At 48.4% G+C, this 20,764-nt stretch overlaps 1 protein-coding gene and 1 long non-coding RNA gene across 2 annotated transcripts in view; one reads left to right on the top strand and one right to left on the bottom strand.

The window, feature by feature from the left end:
* LOC141989380 (uncharacterized) overlaps positions 1–18,487 on the bottom strand; it is a 29,511-nt gene extending 11,024 nt beyond the window's left edge. Inside the window, exon 1 of the long non-coding RNA XR_012639974.1 lies at positions 18,365–18,487. This is a non-coding gene — a long non-coding RNA (uncharacterized LOC141989380). The remainder of the gene's footprint in view (positions 1–18,364) is intronic.
* Positions 16,458–19,743, top strand: FOS (Fos proto-oncogene, AP-1 transcription factor subunit). The gene is made up of 4 exons (XM_074955969.1): positions 16,458–16,785; positions 17,444–17,689; positions 18,064–18,171; positions 18,311–19,743. Exons 1-4 carry the CDS (start codon positions 16,645–16,647, stop codon positions 18,938–18,940), a joined length of 1,125 nt encoding a protein of 374 aa, XP_074812070.1. The 5' UTR covers positions 16,458–16,644; the 3' UTR covers positions 18,941–19,743.
* The last annotated feature ends 1,021 nt before the right edge of the window (positions 19,744–20,764 follow it).

Genomic DNA, 20,764 nt, shown 5'->3' on the forward strand with positions numbered 1-20,764 from the left:
TGTGGTATACTGAATGAGAAAACGCTTGGGGCAGATAAGCAATTACTCAACATCACTCTCAGGGATCCCTGAGGGAGAAAAGTGTGGAGCCACACAAACTCAGCTCCATCCACCCTTGTCTGTATCTGTCAACAGGAATATCACCTCACGGCCAGCAGTAGCAAACCTGAGGATTCAGACTATTGCCAGGATGGCCTTAACCTTCTCCACAGCCTGCCTTGAAAAAAAGAAGGGGAGCCTGGGAATAAATGGCAAGATTCCCACCACCAAGATGGTTTGTTACTTCAGTGAGAAATGCTGAAAGGAGAGAACAGTCCCACCAGTGGACTCAGCTCCCTCATTAGGATATATGAGATGAGAGGGACAAGGTCCATCTCACAGGTTGTAACTCAATGCTCCCCCATTACTTGAGGCGTCAAAAATTGCCAAAATCTCCTCGGGCAGGGCCCATGCCAGAGAGACATAAGCCTCAGCTAGAGAAGACTGTGTTTATCTCCCCAACTCCAACGTGGATCTGACACTCTGGAGGCAGCCAATCCCCAGCCCTCAAGAGAAAAGTACCCCCTTACACATGAGGTGAAATGTTCCCCCTTCTACTAAACATAAGAATGGCCATTACTGGGTCAGAACAAAGGTCCATCTAGCCCAGTATGCTTCCGACAGTGGCCAATGCCAGGTGCCCCAGAGGGTATGAACAGAACAGGTAATCATCAAGTGATCCATTCCCTGTTGCCCATTCCCAGCTTCTGGCAAACAGAGGCTAGGGACATCATCCCTGCCCATCCTGGCTAATAGCCATTGATGGACTTATCCTCCATGAACTTATATAACACTTCCTTATTTACTTTCTCCACACCAGTCATTATTTTATAGACCTCCTTAGTCATCTCTTTTCCAAGCTGAAAAGTCCCCGTCTTATTAATCTCTCCTCATATTGCAAACATTCCATACCCCAATCATTTTTGTTGCCCTTTTCTGAACCTTTTCCAATTCCAATATATCTTTTTTGAGATGGGGCGACCACATCTGCACACAGTATTCAAGATGTAAGCGTACCATGGATTTGTATAAAGGCAATATGATATTTTCTGTTTTATTATCTATCCCTTTCTTAATGATTCCCACCATTCTGTTAGCTTTTTTGACTGCTGCTGCACATTGAATGAATGTTTTCAGAGAACTATCCACAATGACTCCACGCTCTCTCTCTCGAGTGGTAACAGCTAATTTAGACCCCATCATATTATATGTATAGTTGGGATTATGTTTTCCAATGTGCATTAGGGGAAATATACTCCACAACCCACTCCTCATCCTCTTCTGACATAGATTTGATGCTGCAGATGCAGCCAAATGATTTTGAATCTGAGTGCAGACTTATCAGCAAAGTAACTGGAAAAGCCAGGACATTGGGGGCACTGTGGGGAGAAGAGGAAAATATCTTTGCCTTCATCACACTCCTGGCAGAGGACTTCAAACGTTCTCTGTAGTTCAACTGGTCAGAGTCAAGAGTGTGATTCCTGCTTCTGGCACTCTAGCCTCCTCTCAGCACCTTCCTCACTTGAAGGTAATCATATGCCATGGTGACTACACACCTTCCCACGTGTTGCTATCCCTGAGACACACAGGGAGCTGCAGAATGCTTTCTGGCATACATTCATTTATTACCTATGACATGCAGACAGCTTGTGGCTTGTCCATGAAAAGTAAATGGTAATTCCCATCCCGCCCTTTGCCTGCCCAGGGCTCTGGGGTGAGGGTATCCCCAGACGTAAGCTCTGTTCATGGGTGTGGTGCAGAACCAGCCCTTAAAAACCAATGTGAACTGAACCTGCTGCCCTTTGCCTGCCAAGTCAAACAGTGCTGACGTAAAACAACTAATGATAATAACAGCCTGTCTGTTGGAGGGGGTGGGAAAGAAGCTGACTTCTAGTTTGCTGGCCTCAGCAGGATGAGGTGCTGGGTATTCTCACCCTGCAGGTGTCTGATGAAACGTATGTGCCTCTGGACAGAGTTCCTAGGTTTTGTCCTTTCTCATCTATCAGCTGTACTTGCACAGCTTGTCATGCCGATACGCTCTTTTCATTTTTAGGAAACCTCCTGGCCTGTGTGACCCACCCACCTGATGGCATCATATGGGGAACTACCTGTAGGTGGGTCTCCCCAGCCTTATCAGATGGGAAAATCTCCCTGCCCTGTATGTCACACACAAGGGATTTATCTATTGCATATTGCACAGCAGGAAGCTGATGTGAGAAGAAAAAATAAACACCCCCAGCACACAGAACCCTGCAAACAGGAAGCATGTTGTGGGTAGGGGTGGCTGATGGACAAAAGCTGTGCAGGAATAGGCTCAGGTACTTGAGGATCCAGCTATCCAGCTCTGGCCCAACTTCAGTCCTGTCTCCCCGGTTGGGGAATAGGGGGCTATCAGGGGTTATCACAGGGGACAGGCCCTGCCCCAGACATTCTTCAAGGGTCAGGACCTTCTCAAGGGACTTAAAAGCCAGGAGAGAGATGGGCCTTTTGGCTTCTTCTCGGTGAAGAAAAAGCCCAGAAAGGTCTGGAATTTTCCAGTTACTTTTTCCAGTACTTGAGTCTTTTTAGACACCTCAGGATCAGAGGTCCCCTGCTTTGGCATCGGCCTGAAGTGGGTCCCCCCTGGTTTTGCGGGCACGCAGCCAGGAGCTCCCCCACCCCTGGGGAAGGGAGGCAGGGGGGAGCAGATTTGACACTGTAGCAAGGGCCCGATTAGGGTGACCAGGTGTCCTGATTTTATAGGGACAGTCCTGATTTTGGGGTCTTTTTCTTATATAGGCTCCTATTCCCCCCCCGTCCCGATTTTTCACACTTGATGTTGGTCACCCTACAGCCCACACCAGACAGAGTCCAGAGCTGTGGAACAGACACACCCGTGTCTCCCCGCCCATCTAATCACAGCTACAAGCAAACAAACAACAGCCACTCCCGCTGCCATAGTGACTAGGCCCTACCCTCCTCACGCTGCTATGGTAACTAGGCTCCACCCACTCCTGTTCCCCCAGGGACTGGGCTTTATCTCCTCCCCTCCCCGCCACAGTTGACGCCGTGTCTGCGTCGCCCGCGAGCGCTGAAGGAGGAGGTAAAGGGCGATGACGTCGCCTGGCCAGTTGCCATGAGAACTACGCACCTACGTCAACATCTTTGTATGTTTTCAACGTTTCGTCGTCTCCAGGGCAACGTCAGGCGGCCGGCTGGCCCCAGCAACAGCGCGAGGATTGGCCGGGAGGGGCCGGGCCTGCGCGGGGTCCTCCCTCTGGAAGGTCGGGGTCCTAGCAGACCGGCCGGGTGCGGTGGGGTTTGCTCCGAGAACCCCAAGTGTCCGGGCCGTGTGTGCAGAGGGTGGCGGACTCCGGGGATGCCTTACCCGGACCTGACTGGGGTCCCGGAGGGAGAGGGCGCTGGGCCCCGCCCCGCATCGGTCTTTCCTCTTCTAGGAGCAAAGAACGAGACAGTCGCCCCCCCCCTTACTCCTCAGCCCTGGCCTCTGTCAGCTGTGGGCCTCAAGGGGTCCCCGGAGACTCCACCGTCTCCTGTTCATACACGCCTGTGCCCCAAACCCCCTGGGGGTGTGCATGTATACAGGTGTGTGTGCCTGTGCACTGAGCGTTGCTGGCCCTGCACCTGTCTGTGTGTGTATGTGGGCTCATGGGCTTTGATTGTGGTTGGCCATGCACCTGTGTGTGTGTGTGTGTGGGGGGGGTGCTCATGCATGCCTGCCTCTGTGTGTGTGTGTGTGTTGAGTGGGGTTGGCCATGTACCTATGTGTGTGCTTGTGCTTGAGTGTGGTTGGCCGTGCACCTGTGTGCTAAGTGGTTGTCAATGTACCTGTATGTGTGTGTGCATGAGTGTGCATCCATGCACGTGAATGTTCATGCTCCTGTACATGTGCCTTGTGTGTGTGCGTGACCAATGGGTTAATGTGTGGCCGTGCACATGCTCATTCCCTAGTGAGGAAGCAATACCATTTTTCTCATGAATTGTAGGCACTGGAGCTGTCTAGTACAGCAAAGACTTTTCTCTTTCTCCTTGTTGCCTACTCCTAACCTGGTTGCCATTCACCGCTCCTTTTTTTTTTCTGACTCAGTCCATACTTCCTCTCAGCAGCAGCCTTTCATTATTTCCTTTGCCCCTTGTGTAGTAACAATAATCAGTATTGACTTCAGTGGGAGACACGTGCAGATAATACTCCAGTCTAGAGGGACTAATACCATTTATTGGGGCAGGTCAGGTTTGGTTTTTTTTGGGGGGGGGGGGTTGTGTTTCCTGTGCCCTGCCCCTGTGTCTCCCACTCTGTAGAAAGGGGGAGCCTAATATTTCCAGCCAAGCCCAGGGATGGGCACTGACCTGTGTTTGATTCAGCTTGGAAGGCAGCCAGCAAAAGTGGGAAGGAGTAGGCTGGCATCTGCTCCACTGGGTGAGCTCTCAACTAGAGGGTGGAGTGGCAGAGCAGGTTTAATTTGGCACACCATGCATAAGACTTGGCCTTGATTTTTATATGCAAATGTCCTTCACCTGAAATTAAATCACTAGGAACACCCAGCACATGGGAGAGCTAGAGAACAACATGTGTGTGAATCCTAGTAGCTCCCACCTCAGAGTGCAGTCAGCCGGCAGGGGATGTATATTTAGACAATAAACACACACAGGAAGTTGGTTTTGCCACCCCGTTGGGTGAGGACCCCCTTCTTCCCTCTTGGCTTATTTTCCAGTTAGCTCCAGTCTCTTGATTCCAATCCCCAGTTCATATCCCTCTGCCTCCACTCTCAACCTGCATAGGACACTCCACAGCACTGGCTGTAGGATATCTGGTAGAAGCAGGATTTTTCTACTGAAAAGAATTGCAGAATCTTTATTTACAAAAAATCACCACAGCAAACAGTTTAAGAGGGTAGGTGTGACACTTTTGGGGGTTACCTGAGGTGTCTGGGGTGAATCACTACCTTGCTGCAGGGGGAGCCCTGTCTGAGCTCAGAAGGGGAAACGCTCACTGCTACCGGTTACTGGCAACACAGGCTCTGCTCTGGGCTCTGTAAGCCCCGCTCATTCTTCCATCAGGCTAGCATTTTTCGCCCTACTTTGTTAGACTTGAGTGCCCAGTCCCTTATCTTCTGGATACCTGCAATATACACCATTCTGCTATCTCCATGGAAGTAGTGTGCCCCAGTTCACTTCTTTCACTTCAGTTTAACACTCTCCTGAGCACAAGGCAGTTAGATGTGTCTATGGTAAAACCAAAGTGAAGTTTATTTAACAGAGTTTGAGACCAAGATTCAAACAAAAGCAAGTAACAGGATATGGAAACATAAGGTTACAGGTAAAAGAAAAACATAAAACATGATCTATAGTTTATATTTATTAACCAATTACTTTCCCATCTAATAAGGTATTTCTCACAAAATGGCCAATTCTTACTGTGCTTGTCCAGTTCAGAAGGCTGGGATCCACCTTTCATGAGATACCCTTGTTGTCAGAGTCTTGCCGAATAATGGATAACAACTCGTGCCATTTCTTCTGCTTTTATAGGTTCAGACTGTTGTCTCAGCCCAGTGGGCCCCACTCTTTGGAGAGCTCTCCTGGGGTTCATTTATCTTTGCAAATGCTCAAGCCTCCACCTGGCCAGACATAATAAAGTGCCATCTCCACAAATGTCCATTGTTTTCAGCGCTTATTGAGTTAGGCCTATGACCCCATCTCACTTCTGGTGACAAGTCTCACTTTAACAGTTTTGCAACATAATACTGTGTTCTACATTTTACAGCCCTCTTAAACTAGTTTCTATTCAAACATCTTGCAATAACCATGATGATCTTAGTTTTCAGTAGAAACTACATACGACACCCTTCGGTGAAATAGTAAGAAGATGCTCAAACACAAGGGTAACAAAACTGCCAGGGTATATCTGCGTAACAGTAGGTAGCTGTGGGGAGCCCTCCGGTTTTCCTAGCTGCTCCTTGCCAGTGCCTGTTTAGTCACAAAACGTAGAAAGTTTAGGCTTTTGTCTCCCCACAGAAGTTAGCAGGATGATGGTGTACTTCATGCCGGTGTATTAGGTACCAGATTCACAACCCTGGAATCTGATGGGCTGTTTATCCCCAAACCAGGCAGCAGTATTGCCAACCTCAGGAGACCAAACATTTTGACTCGGACCCCAGAAATCCTGATTTTTTTTTTTTTTTAAGATTATATTGTGGTTTTGGTCTATCTTTTGGTTTTTGAACTCCCCCTCCCCATCCCCAATGTAGGTTGAAAATTAATGTCACCTATTCTCCAAATCATATTGGGTAAGGTGATTTTGGCACCTGCTGAAGGAGCTGTCACCCCCCACACCTCTCCCCCCATCTAGTAATTTATTCTGCCCCTCAACCTTCAAATAAATCCTGCCCTCCATGCCCCACATCAGTTCTGTCCCTTCAGCCCCTCCAGCCTGTCATGAGTTCTGACCCCACATTTGTTCTGCCCATCCCTGTTCTCACACTTGCCCAGTCTGCCATCAGTACAGCCCCCCAAACTCTCAGCTGTTCAGTCCCACCACAGTTCTGCTCCCCAGTCTCACCTCTGCTCCTCCTGGGGCTCTTCAGTCCCCTCTTCCAGGCCTAGGGGAAGGCTGCAGTGGGGGTCCCCTCACACCCTTCCAGGCTGGAGAGGAGGCAGCTTCAGGGGCTCTTCAGCTGCCCTCTGCCCCTTCCTAGGCCAGGTGCTGCAGGGAGGGGGAGGAGCAGAGGAATTGTCCTGTCCCCATTGCTCACAGAGGAGGAGCAAGCAGAGTCCCCCTGAGCTACTGGGCTCTTCAACTCTCTCCTCCCCTCCCATGAGAATGGCTTGGGGTTGCTGAGGAGAAGACAAAGAACTCTCCCTGCAGCAGTTCAGATTAGTTGTTCAGCCCTCAGGATGCGGGCAGACAACTCAAATTCACTTGGGCTCCCATTCACTAGGGAGCTGGATCTTCTGTCATTGCAAGAGTAGGGTCCTGCCCAGCCAAAAACCTGTTACTCGCAAAAGAATCTGGAGCGCTGGCAGCCCTGTAGCAGTGAAAAAGCAAGCTTTCCTACACGTTGCCCTACCACTGTGCCTCACCTTGGCTGTGGAGGGGCCATCTCAAAAGTGAGAGAGGAGTTCAGTCTCTAGGGTCCATGCCCATTCAGTCCTTGGCCCTCTACTGAGACTTTCCAAAAAGGGGCCAGTTAGTGTCAGTAATGTGGGGTAAGTTTGTGGGTGAGATGAACAGCTGTCAGGTAGAAACAGGAGTCAGACCCCCAATCATTTCACATTCAGATGAGCTACAAAGTAGCCATGAAGCAGTAAAGAATTTAAATTGCTACCAACTAGTCCAGCCATTCTGTATACCCAACAAGAGACTGGCTTGGAAATGATGAAGTAGACGAGAAAGGCTCTGTTGTCCCCGTCCTGGTGCCTGGTGCCATCCAAGACTCTTACGATAGGATTTTCTTTCTTTTTTCATACATTTTTATTCTTTGCTATACTAACTGCAAAGGTGAATGTGTTCATAGAGACATTGCAGGCATGGGGCTGAACACAGACAGGACTGGATGCAGCTTGGGTATCAGGAACACAGAAGAAATTGGTCCTTTGTGTCAGAAAAGTCCTTAGAGTTGCATCTGTCCTTAGCTCTACAATGGTGGTGGGGTCTAGATCTGATGCAGTCTTGTAGAGGCTTGTACTTTGGGTGATTCCTTGCAGTGGAGAAGGCACACAGATCTGCTTGTTTTTATCATTGTTTTGGTAGTTTGGTAGTTTGCAGATTTGAGGCCATGTTTTACACCCCTGTTAATTCCCTCTCCTCCCCATCACGAAGGCTGTGGGATCACTGAAGACAGATTTTTGTATGGCCCATGATGTCAAATAAGTGTAATCCTTGGTTTACTGTCAGGAGATTAGCCTCTGTGTCTGGGTTGGGGGGCAGGTTGTGCAATATCTTGAGTTTCTAGGTCTGTGCTCTTTGGTTCTTTTATTGTGTGGATGGTCTTCTCTTTTAAGTTAACTGAGTAGGAAAAGACTATTCATCCTTGGGTGATCCTATGGGCCTCCTATCTAATTTGTGAGGCATGTGTTTCCTGCTTTGTTGTCATTGAAGAAGCTAAGGACCAATGGAGATAAGTAGCCTTTAGGGCAGTTTGAGACTCTGTTCTATATCTTGTTTACAGTGGGGAAGATGAGATGAACACCTGTCAGGGATGATCTAATACTTAGTCCTGCCTTGAATGGAGGGGACTGGACTATTAGACCTCTCAAAGTCCCTTCCCTTCTTACGATTCTATGAAGTAGTGTACCCAAGGCTGGCTGCTTTGAGCTTCCCCTGGTTTGGGGTTTGCAATCAGAGATGCTGTATTGGTATTCTGGGGTATTTCCTGTGTGAGCACATGCTTTGCACTGCAGAGTGATGGCAGACCTGGACTGGGAGCAGCTGGTTGGCCATTTGACTATCAAATTCTATATGTTTCATTGGGAGGATAAAAGCCTCAACTCCTCTGGAAAATTTAAGATTGGGGAGGGTCAGTAGCCACAGTCTAGGGTTAGGTCAGTTGGGTTCCAGTTGCCACTTCATATCAGTAAATGGCTTTTCTAGATTTTGATATCGCTGAAGAGCTAATTTTGGATGAGGCAAAACAAAAGATGCCCCCACCCCCAAACAAAACAAAAGTGCCAGGGTCAGCACCCTGCATTGTCCAGTGAATACCAAAGCCAAGGGGCTGGGATGGCTGCATCACACAGTCTCTTGCATAAGTATATTTCTTCACAATACAGTTAGCCATAAACTATTTTAAAAGTTTCATCCATATTTATTTCAGTTCATAAATACTTTTTAACAAATTTCAGTTTTCTCATGGTGATTTTCCACTGTTCATTCCTAGAGGAGGGATATTCACTCTAGCTGCAGCTCTGTCTCATCCTTTATTCTCTTGTTGCTTTGCTGAGGCTATTATTACTGCAGTGGCAGCATCTTTCCACACAGCTGATGACTGCCTTTGGGTCTGTACTATTCAGTCTTGCTGTCCAGTGTGATCTGCAGTTCATCTGGAACAAGCAGCAAACACCAAATCTCCCCATTTCTTTTTAGCTCCAACAAATTTGTGTAATCCCCACTGAAGGTCCATACTGTAACCTGGAATGAATGAAACTGAATCTCTCCAAGTCCTTATGGCTTGGTCACTACCATGTGAGCTGAGTGATGGCAGAATTCAAAAAAGAGGTTTTTGTCTGGATTAAACACTAAATTCTTCCTCCTGTGCAGCCAGTTCAGTAACTTGGTATCTAAATAGAAAGGAGGTGTGAAAAGGGGTTGGGGCTTATTCAAGTGTAGTAGGGTTGTTTCCCTAGTCAGGGCCAAAACCTTGGAATTTTTTTCCCCCCAGGAGATCTTCAGCTTTGTGGCCCTTTGTGCCTCCTGAAAGGACTGTGATTCTTCTCTGGAGCAGTTCTCCAGGGCACTTTGTAGTCTCAGCATTCAGGATTTCTTTTTTCATGTTTCATTGGAAGGATAAGAGCCTCAACCCTGCTGGGCAATTTAAGGCTGGGGAGGATCAGTAGCCATAGTCTAGGGTTAGGTCGATTGAGTTCCAGTTTCCCCTTTGTATCAGTAAATTTCTTTTCTAGATTTTGATATTGCTGAAGAGCTAGTTTTGGATGAGGCAAAACAAAAGTCCCCCCCCCCCCCCCAAAAAAAAACAAAAACACAACCCAACAAAATTGCCAAACGAGTGTCAAAAATCTTTGACATCCTGTCCCTTTCTTTGGCTTCTGCCACTTTGTTCCCCTCTTGCAGGAAGATCCCCTCAACCAAGCTGAGCTGCCTCAGTCTCTTCTTGATTTCAAGATTTCTTACCTTTATAGCTTAAGAACATTTTGCCATATTGTTGCTAGAGAGCCACACCTAATTGGCAACAAATAAAGCAGGGTGTTGCTTCCCTCACATCTAATATAAATGGATGGCTTTCTGAGAGTACAGAGTTCAGCATACAATGTAGCATTATTCTAGTAGCCTGGCCCTACTGCACAAGTACCCTACTGCTGCCTAAAGATCATGGAAGCTATGGGACTTCATTATAGAAGTGCATAGGCTGTGCTTTGGCGGGTCTTGTAAGATCTCTTGATTGGGGGTTTAAATAAAAGCTCACGGTCTTGAAGATCTTCTGGCAAGCACATGCAGTGGGAATGTCCAGTCCCATCACCTCACAGCCAGTGCCATAAAGTGCTTTGAGACCTTTGAATGAAATAACGGCTAAGTCTTGCTATTTGAGTCCACAAGATTTTGTTGTATGTTCCTCTTGTGGTTCCAGAGAAGAGGGTGCAGCTGTAGTTTCCCACCTTTGGATCACTACCTTGTTTGTTTAGCTGAAAAGAAAGTTATCTATGTATTTTAGGGTTTTATACTGCTGCCTGTCACTGGACTACATGAGCACCTTCTTTCTCTCTCTGTCTAATCTCTCTGGTGCTGATTCTATAAGTTTTGGGAGCATTTTATTTTGGATATTTTAGACCTGTCTTACTGCTGGGTTGATTCTAATTCCTTAGGGCGTGATTATTATCTGCAGCACCATGAGTGTGCGTGTCACACTAGAGACAAATAAAAGATATGAGGCCAGATTGTCCATTCTGCTCCAGCTGCCTTGCATCACCACTGGTGGCATAAAAGGGCCAAAGATCGAGCAGAAAGAATGGAAGTCCGCTGCATAAGGAGCTAACCAGATGGCACAGAGCCATCAGAATGTCTCTACACTACCTCCCCTTGCAGCCCCCATGGCAGGCGATGTGTCAGGGGAAGAAGGAGGTATGACTAGAGCACACTGTGTTCCAGCCACCATTGGCTGTAGAACAGCACCCAGGGGTCATGGTAGCTAAGTGTAGGTTAGAGGTCTAAGGCTAGCCCACAGCAGGATAGAGAATACAGGAAACTCCAGGGTAGGTTAAACAGCCCACCCACTTCCCGGCACCCAATAGGACTTGCTTCCTGACATTCCTCTGCCAAGCACAGCTTTACAGGAATGGAGAATTGGGTCCATGATGCTTGCCTCAGGAGCTTAAATTCTAAGTTAGTGAAGATACAGTATGGCACAGAGGAGGATGACAACAGGCAAAGGGGAGGGTGGGAATGGGAGGTAGGTTTACACAGTGTAATTGTGGGTAATTGACCAGTACCATTTAGATGTTTAATCAAAAGATGCCAAGCTGTGTCCACGTGCAGCATTTTACTCCCTAAAGAATCAATCATATGCAGCTGCTATTATTATTAATTATTATTTAGACAGTGCCATAGGTGTGCCCTGTATTTGAAAGAAAAATAAAAGACATGGTCCCAGCCCTGATAAGCTTTCCATGTAGGTTACCACTGTTACAATCTGTAGCACCATAGGATCTTCCAATCAGATAGGGAGGGAGCTTGGTAATTCAGTAACTGGTTTCTCAGTCTGCACGTTTTAGTCCTGCAGAGTATTTTAAATCTGGCAGTTCCAGCAAGCAAAGTGTCCCCTTGTCACACAGTGACAGCCTGGAACACCCCCAAAATCAACAGCTCATGTTTAGCTACAGGCACATTAGTGTCACCATACTGATGTGGAAAGTGAAACATGGTTCCATTCTGTGTGGTTAGTTTTAGTTGACAGAGGAATAGCACCAGGGCTGTTCCTGTCAGGTGCCAGGAGAAACACTACATACTGGGGTGAACTTTCCCCCAGTGAGCAGCAAAAACTAGGCTTAACTGTCTCCAGCCCCAGAGGCTGACTTACACTGTGCATTACATTGTACTACATTCTTCATGTGCTTTTGTGCTATGGCCTTTAAGGCCTTAACAAAGTCACATATGAATTAAAAATAAGAAAAGGATTGAAAACAGACCACACAATAAAAGTTCCAGTGCTAAATGCTGCACTTCGTAGTCTGAGGAGATGGGATTCAGCTGCAGCAGTTTAAATTAGGATCTGGTCTTATCCTCCCCTGCAGGCCCTTTGAACCACTACTCTCCTCACTCCTTCCGCCCTTCACTTTGGGTGTGCATGGTACAGGCTCCCATTGGGGGCTGTTTCCACCTTTTATAGCCTCTAGGTCTTTATCTTGTATAAATGTAGATGTAAATGATGGCCAAGCTAAAGATGGCTGGCCACATGGACAGCCTGGTGCTGTGTTGTCCCATCCACAGAGATGGCAAAAAAGTGTTTGTTGTTCCAGCTGTGTAAAGAGGCAGTTTGGTTCAGAGGACAGGGCACTGGACTGGCCCTCAGGATAGGTGTGTTCTACTCCTGGTTGGTTCTACCATCAATCGTCTGTGTGGCCATGTAAGCTCTTTAGGGCAGGGACTGTCTCCAGCTATGTGTATGTACAGCACCTAGCACAGTTGTGGCCCCATCTCATTTGGGGAGCCTCTAGACACTGCTATGCTAATGCAGATTGTGTGGTGGTCAGCTGAGGCTGTCATAGCAGAAACAACAATCTTGGCCATGCAGGCAGGGAGCTCAGCCCCAGCCGTGTGGTTTTATGCTATGACTGTATTTTGTCTCCATGGTGGTGCTTGTTGACAGGAGTTGCCTTTCTCCTTTGTCTCTCACATGCTGCGGTATAAATGTACGTGCACCACACTAGGAGGAAACAACAAACCCACGTCATGTGTTTTCGGTTTCCCTGTTTCCTTGTCTTCACAGGCACATGCTAGATATGTGCGGCTTCTGAGTACTTTCCATTTGATACAAACAGAGTACACACGGTAGCTGTTAGAGATGGGAAGAACCAGCTTCCATCTGCAGGTACCAAACACGTCTTGTCAACAAATATTTTGTGATCTCAGCTAAGTGAACCCTCCTCCCCTTCCAGGCCCTTCCTTGATGGTTTGTTTTGTCTAGTGAGCATCTCTTGATACTTTACAGCAAAGATACATCTCAGAAAGTAGTGGGGCTGATAGAAAGACTCCTCTAAATACACAGAAGCTGAACTTGGATTTCAAAGTATCTACATTAGAGGCATTCAGATACCATGGGGATTGGTCTGATATAAACATCAGAATAGAATAGACTTCTCTTTGGCAATAGATGGGGAGTCAGGCTGGGAGCCCAATAGAGGAAGGACCCAGCAGCAAATATTTACATTGGCTGCTCAGTTTTGTGCTAATGAGACCAAGGTTTGGGTTTGATGATCTTTCACTGGCCTCAGAGTAACAGCCGTGTTAGTCTGTATTTGCAAAAAGAAAAGGAGTACTTGTGGCACCTTAGAGACTAACCAATTTATTTGAGCGTGAGCTACAGCTCACTTCATCGGATGCATCTGATGAAGTGAGCTGTAGCTCACGAAAGCTCATGCTCAAATAAATTGGTTAGTCTCTAAGGTACCACAAGTACTCCTTTTCTTTTCACTGGCCTGTTGGTGCTACAGCTGTTTTACGGACAAGAATGAAGATCAAGCTCCTTGCACAGCAGAGACCAGTCTGCAACGATGTTCAGCCCACTTTGCCGGGCCCAGTTCTGCCCAGAGCCCCTGTCATACACTAGATGGGAGTGGGACTAAAACTAAAGGGCTTTTCCAGCTCTTCCCTCTGCCTGAAAGAAGCCAGGTCAGCTGCGAACACTGCCGGGGTAGTAATCCAGAGTTGCTGCAGGTCTCTGGCTACCCTATCGCTGGGGCACGATTGGAGGAGCCCAGCCCCCAGGGACAGAGCAAGATTATCCGGGGCAGGGGTTGCAGAAGAGGTCAGAGCAGCTCCCCTCCACCCTCGGGAAGAATCGATGTAATGGGGCCACCAGTACTGCTGCTCTGACATCGCCGCTGGCCCGGTTCCCCCGCCTCCGTGGCCCAGATCTCTAAGAATGGAGGTGACCGCGCCGCAGCATCAGGCGCTGCTTTTAGCCCATGAGCTCAGGCAGCAGGAGCTGCTGCCAGCAGGATCATCCCAGCCTGGCTCTGTGACGTTCCCTGCTTGGAGACTGCGCCCGAGGCTCTGTTTGTTGCTGTAAACAGACTCAGAGCTTCCCTGTTACTATGTATAGCCGCGATCTCTTGGCTCTTGTGCTCGGCGAGTCTGCGGTCTGGCTCCTGGCTTGGCCTGACCTGAGCCAGGGCTGCCTGATATCCCCGCCGTGGGTGGGTGTCTCTGAACTTCACTGCCACAAAGATTATATCAGACCCAAACTCTGGGAAAGGAGAAACCTCCCCTGCCTAACACCGCCGCTGTTTGGCAGTGCCCCAGGCCAGCAGCCCCCTGTCTGCACACCATGGCACATCTCAGCAACTCCCTCGCACTTCTGTTTGTATGCAGCTTTTCTGGGAAGTTCAATGTACAATAAATAACAATAACCTCCCAGGTAGCACTTTACTCCTTCACAGCACTGGACAGACTTTAACTAACTACTCCTCCCGGTGTCTATTATTAACCCAATACTCCGTTTTCATTCTGCATATTTAATAACAACATGAATAATAATTGCAGGAGTGTAACATTTTCCTCACTGCAGGAAGTGGGGGAGGTTATATTTTCCACATGTACATTCTGTAATATTCCAATCCCAAAGTATAGACAGAAATAATTCTGTGCCAAGGATCGGGATTTATTTACAATGAAATGTGGGTGTTCTTTCAGTGAGTGACTGCTCCATAACACCAACTGGGATACACATCATAGCTTTGATTTACTTTTTAGTTAAGTTTGTTGGGTTTTGTTGTATAATAAATACTGTTTTTAAGAAAGAATTCGATAGGGATATGATCTAAGTTATTCTATGTTCACATAGCAGGTATAACTTGCACCACTGTCTGCTTGGATACAAACTGATGTATAATTGCTATTTAAATCTTTGCAAGAGATATGATATTTTCGTGGATGGATTGGAAACCTGGACCATGCTATGAGTTGTATCCAAAGCCCATTAAAGTCAATGGGAGTCTTACAGTTGACTTCAATGGGTTTTGGATAAGGCCCACTGCACAGATAATCACTAGATAACACAACTCTTTTTACAGTGCTCATAAAACTAAATGCAGAAAATGAGTGTGATATTTATTAAACATAGTTCCTCCAGTTCCAAGTTTTGTTATATAAAAGCATTAAAGATTAACAAAAAATGTGGTAACTTTTTTCCAAATACTTTAAAATGTCATAAAAGTGAAAGGCACAGTATCAGGCTCCCTGCAATGGCAGTACCACACAACAAAGAAAACTGTTATACAGATGTGAAGAAATCTACTTAGTTTATGACACTTTGTATACCATTAACAGACTCATTATATGGAATGCACATATTAATTTAGAAAGTCAAACATGGACTCCAAAATGGAAATGTTAGATAAATTGCAACTAAAACAACATCAGATCCTTAAATATGCTGGATAAAAATACAACACAAAATATGGGCTTGTCACCTCAAAAACAAAACAACTCTCCCAACTCAACTATTCTTTTCTTTATGATCAACAACTCTTTAACCTCTAAACTATAATTTAAAAGGTCCCCTAACAAGCAACAAAACACAACAAACCTTCTTCCCCAAATAATAGTAAAGACAATTGTTGTTTTCCATCCACCTTCAAAAAGCATCAGGAAAGCTACCTAGCTTACCTTTCAGAGTAACAGCCGTGTTAGTCTGTATTCGCAAAAAGAAAAGGATTACTTGTGGCACCTTAGAGACTAACCAATTTATTTGAGCATAAGCTTTCGTGAACTACAGCTCACTTCATCGGGTGCAACTAGCTTACCTTGTGACATTAAAATAAAGACAATGGGACTAACAAGACTGGCCTTATATCCCTGCTCACTCACATTGCTTTCGTGCCGCATTTCCCCTTTCCCAGCCTTCCTTTGTATTTTGTCTATTAAGACAGCTGAGTCCCCCGGGGCAGGGGGATTTAATACCATGTGATCATAGCCACAGCCGAACTTGTTTAGAACTATTTGCATGGGGGTGGGAGGAAGCAGGTGCATATGGCAGGAGCTGAGCTGAAAAAGTCATCTCTGGAAAGGTGAATGAACTTTGCGGAGACTTCTGTAACTAACCTAACACGATTCTCCTTGTACAATCTGCTCTCTCTCTCTCTCTCTCTCTCTCTCTCACACACACACACACACACAGAGGCGCGCGCGCCGCACTTGGCTGCAGCCTGGAGCGGTTCCCGTCAGTCACACCCCCTTGCACAGGATGTATCCCATATAAGGATATCTGCGTCAGTGGGTTCCCGAGCTGGGACTGTACCATTGTGGAAGGGGGGGACAGCAGCAGCCTTCCCCGCCCCTGAACGACCCAGCCCTCCCAGAGACCCTCAGTGTAACCACCTTGACATGGTGTTGGGGCCAGTGGAGTACGTAAAAGGCGGGGAAGGGAGGCGGAAGTTATGGGAAAAGCTTAGAGGCGGCGTATCACCGCCGCCCCCCCCCACAGGCTTTGGGTCTGCCAGTGACGACAAAGGAGCCATTCAGGCAAAGAGCGGTTAAAAGGCTGGGGCGCCGCACTCTACTCCAGCAGCAGAGCTAGCATCTGAGTGACTGAGCTGGGAAAGAGACGAGCGATACGGCTGAGGACAGAGACAACCCGTCTGCACGGATAGACACACAGACAATCAACCGGGACAGCCTCACCGCCCAGACGGGGTTTGGACAACCCTAGCCTAGCCGATATGATGTACCAGGGCTTCACCACCGACTATGACGCGTCTTCCTCGCGCTGCAGCAGTGCGTCTCCGGCCGGGGACAGCCTCACCTACTACACTTCCCCGGCGGACTCCTTTTCCAGCATGGGCTCGCCTGTCAACCAGCAGGTGAGGGCCCGGGACACTGGCTGGTGATTGCTTATGGGCCCCTGACGCCTGAGGGGTGGGGGAGTCGCAGAGGGAAGTTGTCTGCGCTTCCAACCATCGCACAGGGGTAGACGGGGCAGCTCAGGTGCAGAGACAATCTTCCCTCACACACACGTCAGGAAGGGTCTGTCCTGCATGGGGTGCACCTTTTCTCCCAGCTGTCTGTGCACGGGGCTGGGGGAGGAGACAGCAATCTAGGCCCCTGCCGTGGGGGGGGGGGGGAGGAGCTACCCCGTGATGTGGGGGAGGCCGCAGTGGGGCGCCGGGCCCTGCCCAGGGAAGGGGATTGTGGCCTAGGCTCAGCTCTGCAGCGGGTGTGTAAAGCAGTTTCATTGATAAAACGAGAGTTCATTGAGGAGACTCCGGAGCGGCGCCTGCGTCAGTGCAGACGTCAGGGATATTTATAACAAACCCCCTTTTCATGTGGAGTCTGACGATGGTAGCGCAGCGCCTGAGCCAGCCTGGCTCCGGGGGCTGCAGGCCTGCCTTAAAATAGCACAGAACTAAGCCTCTGGGGCACTATGTCGGATACAGCCTGCTGAGGGGGTTCAGGGCAGGGGGTTCCCTCTCATCTAGTTCTATACTTCTCTCCCTAATATCAGTTCCCTTGTGTTTTCAGGATTTCTGCACGGACCTAGCTGTCTCTAGTGCCAACTTCGTACCGACAGTGACTGCCATCTCCACAAGTCCAGATCTGCAATGGCTGGTGCAGCCCACCTTAAGCTCTTCAGTGGCACCGTCCCAGAACCGGGCCCATCCCTATGGGGTCCCTACTCCTCCAGCCAGCGCCTATTCGAGGGCTGGAATTGTCAAAAATACAGGAGGCAGAGGGCAAAGCATTGGCAGAAGGGGCAAAATCGAACAGGTGAATACACAGCTCTCTGCGATCACCCCAAAGGCGGGGGGGGGGGAGGGGAGGGGCTAGTTCTGCTTAGTGGCTCTCGGAGAGCTGTAAGGAGACACTGCCCCGGCAGTTGCATTGAATTGAGGGAGGAGAGTGACAGCCAGGGATAACCCGGCTCAGCTCCAATAGGACAGTCCGAGGGACCGGAGTTCGCTTTGTTCTCCTGCCCAGGACCTAACTTGACATGCAAGTCACACGCAGTCTGTGAGCAAGTTCAATATGGCTCCGGCGGCGGAGACCCGGAGAGGGAGCTCGGTCTGGGGCTGGCGGGGCTGCCAGGGCTCGCCGGCAAGGGGTGGCAGTGGATATTAACGGTGTTCATTCTCTCTCCTCAGCTGTCCCCGGAGGAAGAGGAAAAAAGACGGATCAGAAGGGAAAGGAACAAGATGGCAGCAGCTAAGTGCCGCAACCGGAGGCGAGAACTGACAGACACGCTGCAAGCGGTAAGTTCTCCTCCACCTCTCTTACCCCGCCCCCCTCAGACCCCGACCCCATCCCTATCTCAAGCCGGGCACGAAGTACCTGTCCGCCCCTGGCACGGCTGATGCTCCGTGTCTCACTCCCCTCTCGCTGTGCCCGCAGGAGACCGATCAGCTGGAGGAGGAGAAGTCCACGCTGCAGACCGAGATCGCTAACCTGCTTAAGGAGAAGGAGAAGCTCGAGTTCATCCTGGCTGCGCACCGGCCAGCCTGCAAGATCCCCGAGGAGCTGCAGTTCTCCGAGGAGCTCGCTGTCTCCTCGCTGGACCTCAGCGGCCTGGGCGAGGCACCTGTGCCCAGCCCCCCGGAGTCCGAGGAGGCCGCCTTCGCCCTGCCCATGCTGCAGGAGGCAGCTCAGCCCGAGCCCCTCCCGGAGCCTTCCAAAGCGAGCAGCAGCCTGGAGCTGAAGCCCGAGCCCTTGGATGAATTCCTCTTCCCGCACTCGACCCGGGAGACTGCCCGCTCCGTGCCCGACATGGACCTGGCCGGCTCCTCATCCTTCTACGCGGCGGACTGGGAGCCCCTGGCGGCCGGGGCTTGCGGGGAGCTCGAGCCGCTCTGCACCCCGGTGGTGACCTGCACCCCCTGCCCCAGCACTTACACCTCTACTTTCGTCTTCACCTACCCTGAGGCCGACTCCTTCCCCAGCTGTGCAGCCGCGCACAGGAAGGGCAGTAGCAGCAACGAGCCCTCCTCCGACTCGCTCAGCTCCCCGACCCTGCTGGCCTTGTGAGGGGCTGCAGCCCCAGGGCACTGACTGCAGGGCGAGGGCGAACACGGCGGATCCTGAGCCTCCCATCTGCTGCTATGTGTGGGGGGCCTTTCACCGCAAAAGATCCACCTTCTTCCTGGGGGGGTTCCCGGAGCCCGACACCCCAGACCTGGGGAGGGCAAAGAGTCCTTCTCCCCCTGGGCGTGCGTAGGCCGGTCCGGCGCTAAAGGACCCTGCGGAGCGATCCGCAGCCAGGCCTGAGACCTCTTCCAGAGATGTAGCAAATCGCATGGAGTTTGTCTTGTCCCCCAGTGACCCATCCATGAGAGCTGGTAGTCTGTAGCATGTCCAACATGGCTGGGTTGGTGACGCCCCTTCCCTATTTAGTATTCACTAGCATTAATTAATCTCTTGGTTTAATGATTGGAATTTAACCTGGTGCTGGGTATCTCCAACTCGTATCTAGTGCAGCTGACTTAACAATAACTACTGTGTTCCTGGCAATATCGTGTTCTGATGACTTTAGCAATGACCCATCTTAATTGGGGAAAAGAGACTATATCTTATTTTCTAGTAGATAGAGATAAATAGCTATATCCATGTACTGTAGTTCTCCTACATCAATGTTCATTGTAACTGTACTGATCATGCGTCGTCGAGGTGGTCTGAATGTTCTGACATAAGTTTTCCATGAAAACGTTTTTATTGTGTCTTTTATTTATTAAGATGGATTCTCAGATATTTATATTTTTATTTTATTTTTTTCTACCTTGAGGTCTTTTTGACATGTGGAAAGTGAATTTGGATGACACTTAAGCATTGTTTGCTTATTATTGTTCAGAGACATTGTCAATAAAAGCATTTAAGTTGAATGCTATACCTGCTTTAGGATCTTTAATGGAACTTCTATAACAGCCAAGTGCTGTGAAATGTTACACTGGCTACTTAATAGGGAAGATACAAATTACCCTTGGGCTTAAATGTGCTATTTCCTAACTTCCATATACAAACACTCTAATCTCCCTTTCATATGCTGCCTGTCCCCTCATTTTGCAGACAGGCATAAATTCTGCTGGCCTTCAACTGTGGTCTAGGTCAGTGAAAATCTAAGATGCCTAGTAGACACCTACCAATTTCAGACAGAAGCAAAGTCAAGGCTAGAGTGATTTAGGGGGTAGCTGAACTTAAATTATACAAGGACTTTTTTTTTTTTTTTTTTTTTTGCACTGATTCTCATCTTGTCTGTCTGGAAGGACATTGTTCTTCCCTCTGCAGCATGTTTTATTCTCTGCAGTAACTTCTTCTCCTTCCTGTTTTCCTCATCTTTCTCCCCAAGTATGGCCTTTTCCCATTCCCTCATCAAAAATGATCAGCAATACCAGTATGTATTTAACAGTGGCCTCATCACTGCATCAGAGTAAATATTCCAAACAGATTGAGGAGGGAAGCTGACACTTGAGTCAGTATTTTGAAACAACATGCTGTCAGAAACAACACACCCTGGCTTGTGTTAAGTAAACACTTACCATATTTCCTTTAACCAGGAGTGCTGGAAACTCACTCTTACAAGGCAGTCTAGTTTCTGCAGAACCTAAATACTACAGGAAACCATTAACTCCTGTCTGATGCCCCTCTTCTGTAACAAATACTGGTGTAGCAAAATCTGAGCATCTCCCTATCACATGTTTTTAGAATGCATAAACATAAGTGTCTCCTATACCACAGTTCTAATGGCAGTAAATGTTTGTATATTAAAGCAATTTCAACACTTCCCTTTTACTTTCTTCCCTCCCTCACTTTCCATTAGCCTTATTTATATACCTGCTAAGATGGATATGGTTATAT

This window comes from Natator depressus, chromosome 6, assembly GCF_965152275.1.
Source record: "Natator depressus isolate rNatDep1 chromosome 6, rNatDep2.hap1, whole genome shotgun sequence".
Taxonomy (NCBI): domain Eukaryota; kingdom Metazoa; phylum Chordata; order Testudines; family Cheloniidae; genus Natator; species Natator depressus.

Excerpts from the sequence above, each read along its gene's own strand:
- FOS (XM_074955969.1), top strand. The coding sequence starts at position 16,645 with ATGATGTACCAGGGCTTCACCACCGACTATGACGCGTCTTCCTCGCGC. Across the intron at positions 17,690-18,063 it reads GAAGGGGCAAAATCGAACAG|CTGTCCCCGGAGGAAGAGGA; the intron begins GTGAATACACAG and ends CTCTCTCCTCAG. Across the intron at positions 18,172-18,310 it reads TGACAGACACGCTGCAAGCG|GAGACCGATCAGCTGGAGGA; the intron begins GTAAGTTCTCCT and ends CTGTGCCCGCAG.